Genomic DNA, 16382 nt, shown 5'->3' on the forward strand with positions numbered 1-16382 from the left:
AACCATACATTTTGAATTTTTGAACAATATAATATAATTATTCAAATATATATATAATTATAAGTACAATTTCTAATTCGATCATTGTTTTCTTCTAAAATTAGAAAACGTTGTTGAAAGAAATTCAAATCTATATCTATAATTATATTATTTTATATTACACAGCCAAACTGTAAATGGAATATTGAAAATTATGAATTATTTGACATTTATTAATTTCTCGCTTGATAGTAATTGGTTATGTACCAGTCAACAGTCTCTTTAATGGCTTGACTAAATGGTGTAAACTGAAAATCTGGTAAATATTTACGAAGTTTCGCATTGCTTGCCGTTTTCTTGTATTGTCCATCGGCTGCAGATAAATCATACGTTATACGACCTTTGAAATCAAAAGCCTGGACAATTGCCTCAGCTACTTGAGAAATTGTAACTTCTTGAGACTCGTCAACTACAGCAAAGATAATTTAGTAATAAGAACGAAATTGTGTTGCAAATATTTAGTTACATGTTCTTTCAGTACCTGATAATATAATTGGTTCCACAGAGTTATACTCCCTTAATACCCATATTATTAACTTAGCTAAATCTAAGCTGTAAATGAATTGTCTTAAGGGCTTTCCAGAACCTAATATAGTGAATACCTTATCTTCTGTGTTTCCTACGAAAAAATATATCAATCCATACTAACAATATTCTTCAAAATAATTAAGTATGTGACGAATGACAATTAAGATTTTGTTTTCTACCATCTTTTATTAAATCATAAAGTCTCCTCATTAAACCAGGTATAACATGACTAGCACTAGGATCAAAATTGTCATTTGGACCAAACACATTGCATGGAACAATACTGGTATAAATTCTTCCATACTGTTCATGATAGCCTTTGTTTTGGATATCTATAAGTCGTTTGGCATAACTGTAGCCATAATTTGATGGATGAGGTGGCCCATTATGTATCTGCGAAAAAATACCAAAGAAAAAAAGAAATATGCAAATCAAACTAAATATTAAATATTATTTGTATCAAAGATGTCGTTACCATTGATTCATCGATAGGATATGTTGTTTTATCTGGAAATATACAGGTTGATAAACATGATATAACTTTGATAACACCAGTCTCGTGTGCTGTTTGTAAAACATTATCATTCATGTGAATATTCTTTCGCTAAAAATTTGTAACACATATTTTAACAAACTTAATAATAATTAGGCAATAATTACATGAAAGCTCAACTCAAATTACCAAAAAGTCCAAATTATGAGACATATTATGAAATAAGCCACCAACCATAGCAGCTAAGTGAACCACATATGTTGGTTTATGTTTTTTAAACAATTTCTCGGTACTTTGCTTGTCGCTGAAAATATAATATTTTAGCATCGATCTCAGTGAATAATTAATTTATTAACGTGTCACATTAATAATCAAGTCACCATAAATCCGCATCTTTAGAACCTACAAATATCCATTCTTCATTTTCAAGTTTGCTTTTCTCAACAACATTTTGAATAGCTGTACCAACTAATCCTGTTCCACCAGTTACAAGAATAACTTTTTTACCTTCAGACATGTTTCATAAAATGTATACAAAAATTTAAGTTTTGTACACCCGACTTTTTATGTTTTATACTCACACCTCATAAAAATAAGTTAATTGATTTGTTACAGACAAAACACTTTTTTGTCACAGTACTCAGACAACACAGCGATCGGCACGCCAGTGGCAATGAATTAAACGAATTCCGTGGTAAAATCGTGCTAAAATAGTGTCCGTATTCAGTTCTCATAACGGCATAGTCCTAGCATTGGGCCGACACTTGTGTTACAACACTATTAGACTACCGCGATATGATAAACAGGCACCATTATGACAATAACACAATCAGCTTCAGCATAGTGACAAGCATGGCAGTAGCATTGGCTGACATTTACTGATGGGGAAGCTGTTTCAATAGCAATTATAAACGAATACTAAAAATGACAAAACTAAGCAGTTTATTTATTTTGAATCTACAATAGATACACTGACGCGAAACAAAATTTGAAACCTATAGATTACCAATAAACAGGAATATGCAATGGCGAATATAAGTTGAAATATTCCTTCCTTCCGACACTGGTCTTTCACCTCGAAACAAAGAGATTTATTGCAATAAATTCCTTTCTACAACATGAATTCGAGTATTTCAGTATATAATATACTGAAATATTAGCAATTAACATTGTATAAATAGTAAAATAATGTGTAGAGTGTAATATCGTATACATGTGCCAACATCGACTGGAGGTAAAACATGTCGTCCGCTGCTGCCGATAAAACTATTCGAGACATGCTTTTATTTTCGAGGTACAATCATTAGCTTGCTTATCGACTACGTAGCAATCTTAATTAATATTCTACAACACTTTTGTTTTATTATAAACGTTATTTAACCATTGCACACTTGATTAATTATTTATTGAACATTATCATTATAAATATGAATTTATCTTTGAATTTTTTTCCTTACTTCTCTTTTTATTATGCGTTTCATTGTTCATATAGTTGTCTTAAAGTGTTCATAAATAATTTATAACTTTTGGATACAGTTCACAATATATTCAAACTTTATAATCTATTTTATTTATATATACATATATTTTTGCATAGTTGAATAATTTAAAAGGGAAGTAATATTTTTTTGAACAAACTCCCGATCGGGAAAAGATGAAGAATAATGCGATAGTAAATTGTATGTTGTTTATATACCCCTTTGCATGTTTTTGAAATATAAAACCTAATGAAAAAGTACCTTCCCGTGCAGCTAGATCAAAAATTCCAACGGCATTTTAAAGAGCGTTCCCTGGTGCATCTTTTAGCATAGAAATTAAAGAAAATAATTTCCTAAAATTTTTCCGAAAATCAGTCAATACTTAGTTCTACAGCCGCGGCGAGGCTTGCTGTCCTAAAGCTTGTGCAGTTAATAATTTAACATTTAAAAAATTACAAGAAGGCCTAAGCTTAGCTGAAAATCTCGAGTCATTTTTCTTGAATACAGACCCTTCCACTGTAGAAGTCGAAAATTCAAAAGGGAGCTGCAAAACTGTCTACAAATTACAGATTTTTTTAAGAGAGGAGAAGATACAAAAACTTTAAATAAAGAAAAAAGTTCTGAAAGTGAGGGCGATATCATTCTATTTTGAATACTTTTAATAAAAATATGAAAGAAACTTGTAATGTACACTCGTGAATATTAATACTTTCTTCGCTTCTTATAACACAAAACGTTAATATTATAAATAAAAATCATTTTTGTCTATAATGGTATTTTTATATTTTTATAAAGAATATACTCCAAAAACAAACATTGCATAGAATGAAAAAATAAAAATACACAGTACGACGCGCATACGCAAATATAAGTTTATTTTGTTTTATTAAATTAAAATGTAATGTGTGTTATCAAAGTGACTTACTTCTTACAAAAAAATTATTTTTCTTAATTTCGAACGATTTTATTTTTTCTTTTTTTTGTACACTGTAGCATGGTTTATAGAAAAATTACAATCAGAGAAAAATGATTTATAAAAAAAAATATGAGATTTTCTTCTACGTATTAATTATAACTTTTCAATAAACCTAGCTTATGTGTGACACATTGAATCACATAATGTGCATAGAGAGAAGTGTGTAATCAAGAATGTTTTGTTGTGCTACCGCAAGGATAATCAAATTTTTTTTATAGGTAGATTCATTTCTTAATTACAACCTTATCATTTTGACATACAAGTATTAAGTTGTTAATTCTACGCATCTACATGCATCATATGTTAATTTCAAGTCAAACAGTTGGTCAGACGCAAGGGTAAACGTCATACAAACAATTATATATATATATATATATATATGTGTGTGTGTGTATATATATATATATGTTTCAATTTCTCTGCATAACAATACTACAATCAAAAACAATCTTGATCAGTGTAAACAATTTATTTTACATAAGAGCAATACTCTGACATCGAAAAGCGATAATAATGGATAATGTATAGTAATAAATAAAGTATGAAATGTAAATAATGGGTATTTACAAGTATGTAAAATGGCAAAAAAGCTATAACAGAGACAAAATAATTGTTTCATCTTTCGTAAATATAATCTTGTATGTATTTGCAATAGATTCTGTCACTTGTTTGCAAATATACATCTTACGTTAATATTCGCGTCATGTAAAACCTGTACACTTAAAATCTAGAAAACGTGTAATCATAACACGTACCAACTTGTAAGATGTCAGTGTTTCTTCCGTTTAACAAACACGTGCCAGATTCAATGAGAAACACATACTAATAGTATCCAGCATGAGTGCTTATTTTCTATAATAATTCACCTATAGTATTCAAAGGGAGCACCATGATAAACACGCATGCGGCTCTATATCTCACTTGGAAAATTGATTAAAAATCTCGTGCTTATACATCCGATTAACTCGCGTTAACATAAATGCACAATTCCAATCCAGTAACCGCCAACATCCGCAATTGTCACTCTTCGCATCTATCAATTTTATGCAAGGATCAAAGTTAAACTTTGATTCCAAATAAAAAAATATAAGCAAAAATTGTCTCACGAGAATATGACAAAATATCACAGTTCCGAGTTTGAAAAGTCGCTTTTGAGAATCATGGTTCTCCCCCTATCCCTCTTTTATTCATATTCCAAGACAGTCATGAACTGTAAGACATCCTAGTTAACAACAATCCTACATCCTACTATGAGATTATCTATTTCAGAAATTGTAACGTTTAATGGTAATACATAGTCATATACAAGTTGCTAAGGATGCTGTAAACTGTATACTGGCTGCTAAATGTTCCAAGTGAATACTGTATGTATAATGTGTGTAAAAAGTCAGAGGTGATACATAGATTCAGAGCGTATGATGTAAATGAAGCCTAATTTTATTATTTTAAAGATTAAATATTGAAGTGTTATGTAAAAAAAAGACCGAAGTAACGATGCGCGATCTGCAATTCATTTCTATGACAGAGTGATGAATAATATGATAATATATATAATAAAAAATGCCTTTATCATGTAGAAAGTACTAATAGTAATATAATTCAAGTATGAAAAGTGTTCAATTTTAAGCTTACATAAATATGTTATCGTTAAAAAAAAATTAGTAACTGTAGAGAAAAATAGATCTTTAAATAATATCATTTTATAAATAATAGGTCAATATCCATCACTCTTCTTAAATTAACATAGACACAAAATTAATCGATTTTAAAGCGACGTATATTTCTATTCTCAGTATATATAAAATCGAAGATGGAATGCTGATGTATAAAATTTTTATGTATACGTTTTTGCTTTTCCCTTATTTTTTGTATTTTTCTGAGTATTGCGCTTCGCCAGAATGGTTTCCCTTCTTTTTTTTCTTTTACAGAATATAAAAGTGCGATTAATATAGCATTTATGCACAAAGCTAAAAGATAGTATACAGCATTCCTTTCTTCTTTATATTACTCGTTTAACAAATACAAAGTTATTTCTCATTTAATATTCCTAGCATCATCTGTTCTCTTTTATTATATAAAGATAATAAAAATAAATGATAAATGCTTTCTATGTAAAAAATATTTCCAAATGCTGTAATTCTACTTTAAAACAACTTCGTAAATTCTTAAAAATAAGATGCCTACATAATGAGAAACTACTCTCATGATACTATGGAATATCAAATCGAGAAATTATTTGTACATATATCCACTGACATGGTATTTAATCAAATAGACGCATCGTAAAACGGCATGACAGTCAAGGCTAAATATTCTGAACATTTCAACAAATTGCACAGTTCAAAGTTAATTGAGATTATCTCATCTCCCTCGACATAGACACGGTACTTTAAAAAAAAAGTACCAGCATAAATTTATTATCTTAATAGAATACTTGTGACTAAATATTTACATCAATGCGTTTTACAGCTTCAGTCTATTAAGCTTCTGAATCGCGACAGCCTTTGAACTTTCGCAATATGCGACGTTTTATGAAATCATTAAACTAATTACCGTAACACCACTTAAGTTCCCTACTGAGCAGGTGGTTGTGGTTCGCTAGGCATGTTGGGATTTGGATATGGTGATAAAAATGAATAATTCGGATAAGGTGGTGGTGGATGTGGGAATGGAGGATAATAATTAGGCGGGTGTGAAGAAGGGGGTGCATAACCTCTGTGTATATAGGGATCTGCTGGTGGAGGAGGACCATGAAACGCCGAGTACATGCGAGCATATTCCGTGTTATAGCTCGGTCCACCGTATGCTGGATATCCAGGAGCACCTACTTCACAATTTCATTTTCAACATGTATTTATTTCGTAAACAGACAATTTTAAATGAAAACAGAAATGGAAACTTACCACTTGGTGGATAAGTTGCCGATGAGCCAGGTGCTGGAGGATAATGCTGAGCGTATGGATCGTACGGTCCCGGTGGATAAGGCCCAGGATAACGACTACTCGTAGGATGACTGAATGCAGTGGGTATATGCGTATCATCTCTGGTAGGAGTAGTAGCCACCGTCGTAGTTACCATTACTTCTGCACCCTTTGTTTCTGTAGTATTGGCTAATGTTTTGGCAGTAGTATTAGGTACTTGCGAATATGCAGAAGGTACATTCATCATTGTCCTTTCTTCTATCGGTTTTCCTAAATCTTGTGTCTTGGCGGTATCCATTGGTAATCTAGGATTTGCCGTATGAGGTGGAACACCGGGGAAGTACGTACCATAAGGTGTGGACAACGATCGTGATCGTGGATCACTATAATCGTAGTATCGCGGATACTGCGCATAAGGATAACCTTGTGGAACATTAGGAGGATCACTTTGAATAGAAGTTTCACGCATACTTGGTTCTGCTATTTTCGAAGATGTCATGGTATTTGTTCCAGTACATACGGATGTAGCAGTGGAGCCAATTGTTGGTTCTGTGATACTTTTAGAAACTTCGGTACCTCGTAATGTTGGTGTCGGTGGTACTTGCATAGTTGACGGTGTAGACTGTTGGGCTAATAATGATGGCAATGGAACAGGTGGTGCTGACTGCGTCGCAACTTGTGGTGCGATTTGCGACGATGCTTGAGATGGTATTTGCGGTGGCCCTTGTGACGATAATTGAGGAGCTATCTGAGGTGATATTGTTGGTGGTAACTGTGGTGGTACATGTGATTGTACTTGTGTCTGTACTTGCGATGATACTTGTTGCGGTACTTGTGCTGGTATTTGCGATGATACTTGTGGTTGTATTTGAGGTGGTACTGGGGCAGGATCTTCAATAATAATTTCATCATTGATCGCATCTCTTTTTTCTTGCTGGCTTGGAAAAGCATGTCCATAATTTGTTAATGTATCAGTTGTTTTTGCAATTTCCTTTTCGATTGAAGGAGAACACTGTTTATCAATTTTTGACGTCAATTCTGTTTCCGTGTGATCGTGTTGCGTTTGAACACCTTGCGCAGTTACAGAGTCCGAGGTGTACACCTGACTATTTTCTTCAGATGATTTTTGTATAGAAGCGTCCGTGTCTGAATTTGTTACGCGATTATGATTAGGAGGACTGTAAGTCGTGTTCGAACTTACTTCCGCGACCACATCCTCCAGTCTAACTTCTTCCACCCTTTGTTCAGTTCTAACTTGACCATCTGAAGAATTTGAATTATCTCCAAGCGTCGAATGATCCACCGGTTCCTGCTTTACTTTTGGTAACCTTGACAGAGAAACTTGATTGGTTAAATTAACTTGACTCAAATAAGGTTTAGCAGTCGCGGTAGCAACAGATTTTGGTCGTTTCGAAGCTTCTTTATCAGCAAATGGCCTATAATTAGGACCGCTTCCTGGTTTATTAATTGAACGACCGCTGGTTTGGTTACTTGACGAAGATTTCGGTATTATAGATATCGCTGAATTATTTCTCAATGGAAATCCAAGTTCTGGCTTTGAATTTCTCTGCGTCATTGGTGAAACGCCTACAAGTATTTCAATAAAAAAATTATTTAATTATTTATTTTGAGAAAATTATTATCCTCCAGTTATTGAATATGCCTACCTTTTTTTGGCTCTTCTTCTCGCTTTTGTTGATTTAGTTTAAGAGCCGTCCGAATGGCAATAATTTTGCCAGATTCCAACTGCATATAAATGCCTTTCGGACTTTTCAACACCATCACTCGTTGGCCGGCTTTTAATACAATACTTCCTTTGTCCGGTGAATTGGTAGGAATAACAACATCTAACGGTAACGTCATTTCTTGTGCGCTCATTCCTTGCCTTTGCCACACTTCGGCTGGGATCCATCGACTCCCTGTCACGTTACGTGAACCTAAACCTTCGGCACCGCGTTGTTGCATTGGTCTAACCGAAGCGACTGGTTTAGAGGTGGTGCTATTGTCACCACCCCGAATTGCTCGAATTTGTAATCCACCTGCTACAATAACATAGTATAAGAAATATATTTGTGTTACCAAATAATATAATTGTATTAAAAACCATTAAGTTTGGAAGTGGATCGTACCCCTTGTGGCTGTATTACCGGGAACGTAATTATAACTAGGCCTGGAACAATTAGCTGCCATCTTTTCAAGTTCGTAACCACGACGAGCTAATCGCTTTTCAGCTTGGCTAAGTTTCTTGTCTTTTCTATCAACTAAAAGACTCTCATGGTGGAATGGCTGCTTCGTTAATAACGAAGAATGTCGTTCTAACACACGATGCATGACTTCATCGGTATAACTATCCTTTGTTTGTGAGAAGTCTTGTATCTGACTATCTTCTTCCCAATCCCAAGATAATGTAGTTGCTTCTTTCAATGAAAGATGAGCATCTGGATTGCACTGATCAACAACACGATCCGCCATCCCTTGTTTACTAATTTGTCTGTCATATATTTTTCTTTCCAAACAATTGTCAGTAACTAAACGATAAACGAAACAAGGTTTCTGTTGTCCATATCTATATACTCTACAAACAGCTTGTGTGTCATGACAAGGATTCCAAGAAGCATCAAACACAATGGCACGATTAGCGCCAACAAGATTGATGCCAAGTGAACCAGCACGTGTTGAAACGAGAAAAAGGTGAATTTTTGGATTATTATTAAATTCATTAATAAGCTTTTCTCTCTCTAAGGCGCTAGTACTACCATCCAATCTATAATAATTTACATTTTTAATCCAAGCATCTGTTTGTCCATCAGGATATTTCAAACTGTTTCTAGCTAAAAAATCTTCAATAAGATTCAATGTAAATAATGACTGAGAAAATGCTAAAACACGATCACCAAGCTTAATTGCTTCTTCTAAAATACAAAAGAAAATTGTCATTTTTGCAGATGCATCAATTAATCCTGGTACATAGCCTTTCATCAATTCTGTTGCCTGTAAATAAAACAGTCAATCAGTTAACTGTAATTAAATATTATTTATTTTTTACCTGTTATACTTACCCAATCATATGGGATTCCAGGATCTTCTTTTCCACCTGGAGAACTTTTACAATCTTTTTCCTCGTCTTTCGTAAGAATTTCGTCATCCGATTTATCCTCTTTATCTTTTTCCAACAAATCTTCTTTATCTTTTTCATCTTCTTTTATTAAATCGTTTTGACTTAGCCGAGGACTATGTAACGAATTAATATTTTGCACCGATCTAGGTATAGGAGTTTGGCAATTTGATTCTGAACTATAGCCTGAACTCGTAGATAAATTAGTTTGATGAATTGGCTGACTCTGCACACCAACACTTGATGTCGTTTCTTTATTACTTTTACTTTTATCAGAAGATCCTGAGCTTTGAATATGAGTAGTAGATTGCTGAGGCTTTGAGTCTTCTGGACGTGTATTAATATCTGAGTTATGATTACTACTGTAATCATACGACTGTGTTTGATAATTTTGCGATGGAAAATAATTGTTCTGATATCGATTGACGTTGGGATTTACGTCTCGATAATATGGATCATTACATTGCTCAGGCTGAAATGATTGAGAATAATTCCTTTGCCAATAAGGGTCTTCTGAACTCTTCATTTGATTTGCTTGAGTTTGATGGCCACCATCTGATGAATAATTCGATAAAACAGTATTTTGCGAAGTGGTTTGGTTTACTGAATAGTTATTCGTGGAATTAGTAGATGAACTTCCACTTTGACGATCTGTTGGAAATTCGTGAGATGTATTAGCCGTTGGAGTATAATTTTGTGTCTGTTGTTGATTATCTGGCCTCGAGTACATTTGATCGGTTTGATTTAAAGAAGTTGGCGCTTGTTGATTTTGAGAGTATGGAAGAGATTGATTCTGAGGTTGTGACATTTGTCCTTGTTGAGAAGAACTATATCTATGAGTCGGAGTTAACGGCATCGATGTCGAACCTTGATGGTTAGAGCCATAGGCATGGTTTGCACTTGGTGGAGCTCCTGTTTGATTTTGTACATTAGACGTATAAGATTGATTTTGTGACGCTGACGGAGATACAAGATGTGAGTATCCATGCATAGTATTCTGTGCATTAGAAACTGGGCCTTGCTGATCTTGGGGATACCCATGTGCTTGCGTGGAAGCATTTGGAGCTGATTGGCCTGCAGGATATGAAGATGAATTTTGTGACACATTCATTTGATTTTGTGCTGTTGTAGGGTATCCACGTATTTGATTTTGTGGAACTGAAGCTTGATTTGATGAATTTGTCATATATGAATGAGGCTGATTTTGAGACATAGGATTCGGAGATTGTTGATTAAAATTAAGCGGTGTTTGTGATGAAGAATTTGGATTTACTTGGGTGGGATAATTGTGTGGCTGATTAGATAGTGCCATACTTTGTGACTGTGTACTGTTATAGTTATGAGAAGAACTTTGTAAAGGAAGATTTTGATTTTGCTGATTGGGTGAAAAACCACGATTTTGGCCAGATGTTGCACTCTGCCCTTGTTGGTTTTGAAGATATCCAGTGGCTGATGTTTGTGATCCTGAATTTTGACTTTGTTGATTTGCTTGACCATATCCCAATGGAGTATTCTGTATAGGTTGACCTTCATTTCGCGAATACAAAGTATTTGTTTGACCTGTTGCAGAATTATAATTTTGAGTCTGATTTGATGTATATGAAGAATAATCTGATATTGGCATATTTGCAGGCTGATTTGGCATTTGTGATTGAAAAGAAGACTGATTTGGAACTTGAGGATAATTAGTAGACCCTTGGTTCAAATTTGTTCCATAATTACGTCCATGATCTTGATAAGGATAAGTCTGACGAGAAAACATTCCAGATACTTCATAGTTATTTCCCTGATTCTGATCTGGATGAAATTCTGAATTTGAGGAAGCAGTTGGATACCTTTGAGAATGATTATTTGCTGATTGTTCATTATTTGTCATATAATTTTGTGACTGATTAGGATAATTTTGTGGAGTATTATATCCTGGAGTTTGTGCATATGTTTGAAATGACTGATTTCCATATCTTTGTGATCCTTGATTATTGTAAAACTCATTATATTCTGCATGATTAGTATCATTCCTATAATACGTATTTTGATCATTGGGTCTATAATTCTGGTAGCCATGAGGATAAGAATTTTGTGGCATATTATTCGAATATCCCGAATTATTTATTGGCATAGGAGAATAATTGGAATAATTGTTTTGCTTCGGAGTGGTATGTGAATTATCATTCTCTACATTATCAGTGTTAGAAGACGAAGATGCATTAGGTTGCACACTAGCTGCTGGTTTATTTTTAATGGTTGTATTAGTTTTCTTTCCTTTTTTGGATTCTCCTTTTGGTTGCCGAGCTTTCGAACGTTTACCTCCAGGAGTAGACTTTTCACCAATTGTTTCTTCTAAATCTAAATCATCTTCTTCATTAGCTTGACGTTTGCGTAGAAAATGATATAAAATATCGGGATGATTCCAAATTTTACAACATACTGCAAAAGCCTTCAATGGATTAGGTACAGCTCGTGTTTTAACTACTTGATTCATGAAGGTGTCATACAATTTACGCTGATGTGTTGTCATCCGAACCAAAAGTATATATTCTTCTTTGCGTGGTAAAGAAACTTGCAATACAGAATGAGATCTTCTTTGTACAAAACCTTCTAATAAAGCATGTAAAACATGTGCACGATATCTCATTAAACGTATATCCTGTGGTGTTGAATCGATACATTGTCCATTCTGGATTGGTCTTTCAAACATATTACAGAACTCGCTTTTAGTTCCCAAATAATTTGGTCTTACGAAGTCAACCATGCACCAGTATTCTAGCAGGTTATTTTGGAGTGGATAACCAGTCAATACAATTCTACGTTTTGTGCGCATTTGTTTCAGAGCCATACTAATGCTAGCATGAGAATTTTTTATTCTATGACCTTCATCACATATGACTAAATCAGGTCCAGGATTAACTAAAGCTACATGCATTTCATCTAATAATCCTTTATTTTTATCTTCTTCCTCAACATCAACAGTATCTTTAAAAGGTTGCCCACGTTTCCTCTTTGCTTTGTTTGGTTTTTTCAGAGATAACTGTCTATATAATTCATATCCAATTAATAAAACACCACCTCCTACTTGCCAATCTTGAATCACTCTTGCTCTTGCTGCCATAGTTTTGTGGGAATCATTCAAAATATGTAAGCGAAAATGTCGTGGTCTTACTTCAATACCAATTGGAGAATCTACACTATATGGTGTTTTAACTTTTTCAATATCCTTTTTCTCTTCATTCACAATTTCTTCTTTTGTTGTGCACGTACCTTCTTCCTTTCTAACCGGTTCTTCTGGTTCCTTCTTTACTTTAACTTCTGTATTCATAGGAGGTAAAGTATTTTTAAAGCAATCTTTTCTTGGCTCTTGATCTGATTCTTGAACAGATCGATTTATGTAACTAGGAAAAGTATTAGTAGGATTATCATAATTGGAGTAAATTGGCCCAGGATGATGATTTTCTACTCCATGATATAAAGTATTGGGGTTTCGAGTTTCCACGCCTGGATACATAGGGGCTTGTAGCCGATTTTCTAAACCAGAGTACATGTTGCCAGAATTCTGATTTTCTACACCAAATTTTGCATCTGGCATATTTGGCCTTTGTTGCATACCATGGCAATTTACTTCTGTTTTCATTGAATCAAAATTAGACATTGTATTCGGATTTGTGTTATACAATGTATTTTGTGGAATATCGCTGTGATAATTCTCATTCATATGTACTTGTGTGTCTGACATATTTTTATTCAACATATTATCTTGTACATAACCAGGCATCATATTATGAGTTTCATATCCTTGATGAATATATGGATTTTCTGGCATAATATTCAAAGTTTGGGATGCATTTTCTTGTCCAAAACGATGCGCTGATTCTGTGCTAATAGGCCTTGAAATATTTGACATACTTGACATATTTGACATATCACTCTGGTTTCCACTCTCATCTTTAACTTCTTGTTTAAGCTCTATTCCAGTTTCTGATTTAATTCCTGGACCTTTACCATGTTTTTCCGGAGCATTCGGGTCTTCGTATGGTAACCACATGTTAAATTCCGCTAACCAATTTTGCAACGTATTAATAGGCATAATACAAAGTACTGTTTTAGCGGTGGTGCATCGAAAAAAAATATCACAAAAACTAGCAACTTGAAGTGTTTTCCCTAAGCCCATACTGTGAGCAAGGATACAACCAAAACCAGAACTAGTTTTGAACCTTTCAATGCTTTCAACGATATTGTCGTAAAGAAAACGAATACCGCCAATTTGATGAGGTTTTATAATACGAGCTACCTGCGGAGCTAAAAATACATCAGGCTCAGATTCAGGATGACCTACATTTATTAACACTCTACCATGTTCATCTGGAATGTTATATCTATCATTAGTATGCATGCCAGAATTGGATGGATCATCTTCGTTGTCTGTTTCTTCTTCTCCACTTGGATCGCTTAGAACTATGCAGTCATCATCGGAACTTTCACTAGAGCTAGATATCGTAACCACATCTTTACCTTTAGGTGTTTTCTGAGACTTTGAACTAACCGACACCTTTTTAGTCGCATGCATTTGCTTCTCACGCAAAGCTTCTTCAGCTTCCATATCTGAGAGTTCAGAATCTGAGTAATATTCAGATCTATCTATAGGTTCCTTTTTAGGAACGACAGGAGATATACTCACTGAGGGAGTCATCATGCGAATTCTTTGTTGTAACATATTAGGGCCACTAGGACGATTTGCAACTCGAGAAATTGATGTTTGTGCTCCTTGATAAACACCTCTACCCTTTTGCCATCGAGATCCTTCTATTGACCTTCTTTGAATTTGATTTGTCTGCATGTTAGAAACAGTCTGAGATCCAGTCCCAGATCCAGAATTTACTTTAAGAAACACTGTATTTGGTAAACGAACTGCTGCAGATGGAGATGACGACGATTGTGAAATCGTTGTGCCTGCTTGATTTTGTTTACCTTGTAAAAGGCTAATTACTCTTGTTTGTGTTTTACTATTCTGTCTATTTATTGCTATCTGCCGTTGAACTTCACGAATAATTCTTTGTTGTTCTTGTACCCTTCGAAGACGTTCCATCTCCTGGCGTTGAGCCGATAAAGTAGCTTCATCAAGCTGTGTTTCATCCATTACTTCTCGAATATTTCGTCTCATATTTGCCAATTTCTTCTCTGCTTTTGACTCGCATTCTGATGTAGATCCTTCATTTCCATCATCTTTTTTCTGTTTCTTCTTAGCTGTATCAGAATGCTCTGAATCAGCATGTCTCTTATTATTCTCTGTACTCTCATCTTCCATGGAATGGCCTTCATGTTTGTCATTTTCATGCCCTATACTTTCTTCGTCATCTGTATCTTTAGAAATTGGTTTTCCAAGCAAATCTGCCTCAGATACTTCTTGACCCTCTATTGGGGCTCCTTTTAACACATGCAAGAATTATTAGTAGTGTAATATTACAATTTGTTGTTACTATGAAAACATTAATGTATTATACAAACCTTCCAATGGCAAAGTATCCAATATATTAACTGGTTCCTCATCATCATCTTCAGGTTGAGAATGATGCTGCCTTTCTGACTCCACTCGTACACCAATTTGTGAATCAATTGTCTCATCTAAATCCATATCGTCTCCTGAACCTTCTGAACGTATTTCTTCTATTTCTTCTGAGTGTAATCTATCATTTTTCTTATCATGTTCTCCGTCAGATGTTTCACCACTAGATTCCTCTGAACTTTCATCATTTCCCGTTTGAGGCTCTACATTGTTCATGGCTGTGTTTGTTGAAGTTTCATTCGACATCACTGTTTCATTTGGCTTTGAACCTGAACGAGGAATCACACGTTCTATAGTGACATCACCAATACGTGTTAAAAAACTGTCCAAACTATTTGACATGATGTGTAAAGTCCATTAAGTCACAATATATTTTACTAAAATTTTACATGAAATCATGGAATGTCTCATCACTTTTCTATGTAACACTAGTAATAATTAAGTTGTTTTTAAATCACTATTTACCCATAATTTTCTTTCCTTTTATGCCTGCAATAAGAAATGGACTTCTTTATGAACTTAACTTTAAAGAATGATAATAACGTCACATTCACATATCACGAGAATTTGAAAAGTTTATAAAAACAATGAAGAATTAAGGACTACAGTATTCTGAATGCAAAACAAACAACCCAAAATAATATTATTGCACTTAGCATGTACATTTACTATAAATTGAATTTGGCAATTTATTAAACTTTCAACGTCAAAATATATAGTATACATACATGGGTAATAACTCATTGCCTGTTTATGGAATAAATTGCTATATCATGTGTAATATTTTCATTAATGCAGGTATGCATTGATACACTTACAGTTCACAGAAAAGTAAACTATATCTCAAAACAAATTCACATTGTCGCACAGAAGAAAAAAATAGAAGTGAAAATTATCTGTAGATTAGAACAGAAATTAATAATTATAAACTTATATTTAGAAATGTTTACATGGAAGACTGCATGCGTTGACATACTACTAAAATACATAAAGAGCTCAGAGATAAAATATTCGAAAACGGTATTATAAACTATGAATTGCTATAATCACTTGCAGTTAAACACACTTGTTGAGAAATCAGCTTAGTCACATTCTCGAGTTCACGAACAAACTCCTAACAGCAATAATTTGGACCATACTGTTAAATAAGTTGGTCATAGCGGAAGCACAATTTAATTTGATGACAACGCAACGAAAAATATCGAAATAACGTGTTCATAATGTCCCGAGTAATTTAGACTAGAAGCTGTCAAACAGGAAGAATGAAAGCAGCCG

At 34.0% G+C, this 16382-nt stretch overlaps 2 protein-coding genes across 6 annotated transcripts; both read right to left on the bottom strand.

Moving 5' to 3' along the window:
* Positions 1–123: 123 nt before the first annotated feature.
* Gmer (GDP-L-fucose synthase-like protein) lies at positions 124–1668 on the bottom strand. Its single transcript, XM_076897493.1, has 6 exons — positions 1441–1668; positions 1250–1364; positions 1043–1171; positions 747–960; positions 521–658; positions 124–448 (listed from the first exon to the last, which is right to left on the bottom strand). The coding sequence occupies exons 1-6, from the start codon at positions 1575–1577 to the stop codon at positions 213–215; spliced, it is 969 nt and encodes a 322-aa protein (XP_076753608.1). The 5' UTR covers positions 1578–1668; the 3' UTR covers positions 124–212.
* A 1736-nt stretch (positions 1669–3404) lies between these two features.
* Positions 3405–16293, bottom strand: LOC143425457 (uncharacterized). Of its 5 annotated transcripts, none has more exons than XM_076898249.1 (7): positions 15836–15964; positions 15050–15596; positions 9495–14968; positions 8565–9426; positions 8103–8474; positions 6418–8022; positions 3405–6341 (listed from the first exon to the last, which is right to left on the bottom strand). In XM_076898249.1, the coding sequence occupies exons 2-7, from the start codon at positions 15447–15449 to the stop codon at positions 6088–6090; spliced, it is 8967 nt and encodes a 2988-aa protein (XP_076754364.1). In that variant the 5' UTR covers positions 15450–15596; positions 15836–15964; the 3' UTR covers positions 3405–6087. The 5 variants fall into 5 exon arrangements, with proteins under 5 accessions (XP_076754364.1, XP_076754362.1, XP_076754365.1 ...); XM_076898247.1 differs by lacking the exon at positions 15836–15964 and adding an exon at positions 16174–16293 and having other exon boundaries at positions 3407–6341; positions 8103–8477; XM_076898250.1 differs by lacking the exon at positions 15836–15964 and adding an exon at positions 16174–16284 and having other exon boundaries at positions 3407–6341; positions 8103–8477; positions 15050–15376.
* Positions 16294–16382: the final 89 nt, after the last annotated feature.

The sequence above is a fragment of the Xylocopa sonorina genome, chromosome 7 (assembly GCF_050948175.1).
Source record: "Xylocopa sonorina isolate GNS202 chromosome 7, iyXylSono1_principal, whole genome shotgun sequence".
Lineage (NCBI taxonomy): Eukaryota > Metazoa > Arthropoda > Insecta > Hymenoptera > Apidae > Xylocopa > Xylocopa sonorina.

Bases quoted from the DNA above. Each gene is read 5' to 3' on its own strand.
- LOC143425457 (XM_076898247.1), bottom strand. From the start codon at position 15,449: ATGTCAAATAGTTTGGACAGTTTTTTAACACGTATTGGTGATGTCACT. The intron at 9,427-9,494 runs GTAAGTATAACA...TTTTATTTACAG, and splicing joins CTGGAATCCCATATGATTGG to GCAACAGAATTGATGAAAGG. The intron at 8,478-8,564 runs GTACGATCCACT...ATGTTATTGTAG, and splicing joins CGGTAATACAGCCACAAGGG to CAGGTGGATTACAAATTCGA.
- Gmer (XM_076897493.1), bottom strand. From the start codon at position 1,577: ATGTCTGAAGGTAAAAAAGTTATTCTTGTAACTGGTGGAACAGGATTA. The intron at 961-1,042 runs GTAACGACATCT...ATTTTTTCGCAG, and splicing joins ATCCTATCGATGAATCAATG to ATACATAATGGGCCACCTCA. The intron at 659-746 runs GTAGAAAACAAA...ATTTTTTCGTAG, and splicing joins TTATGATTTAATAAAAGATG to GAAACACAGAAGATAAGGTA.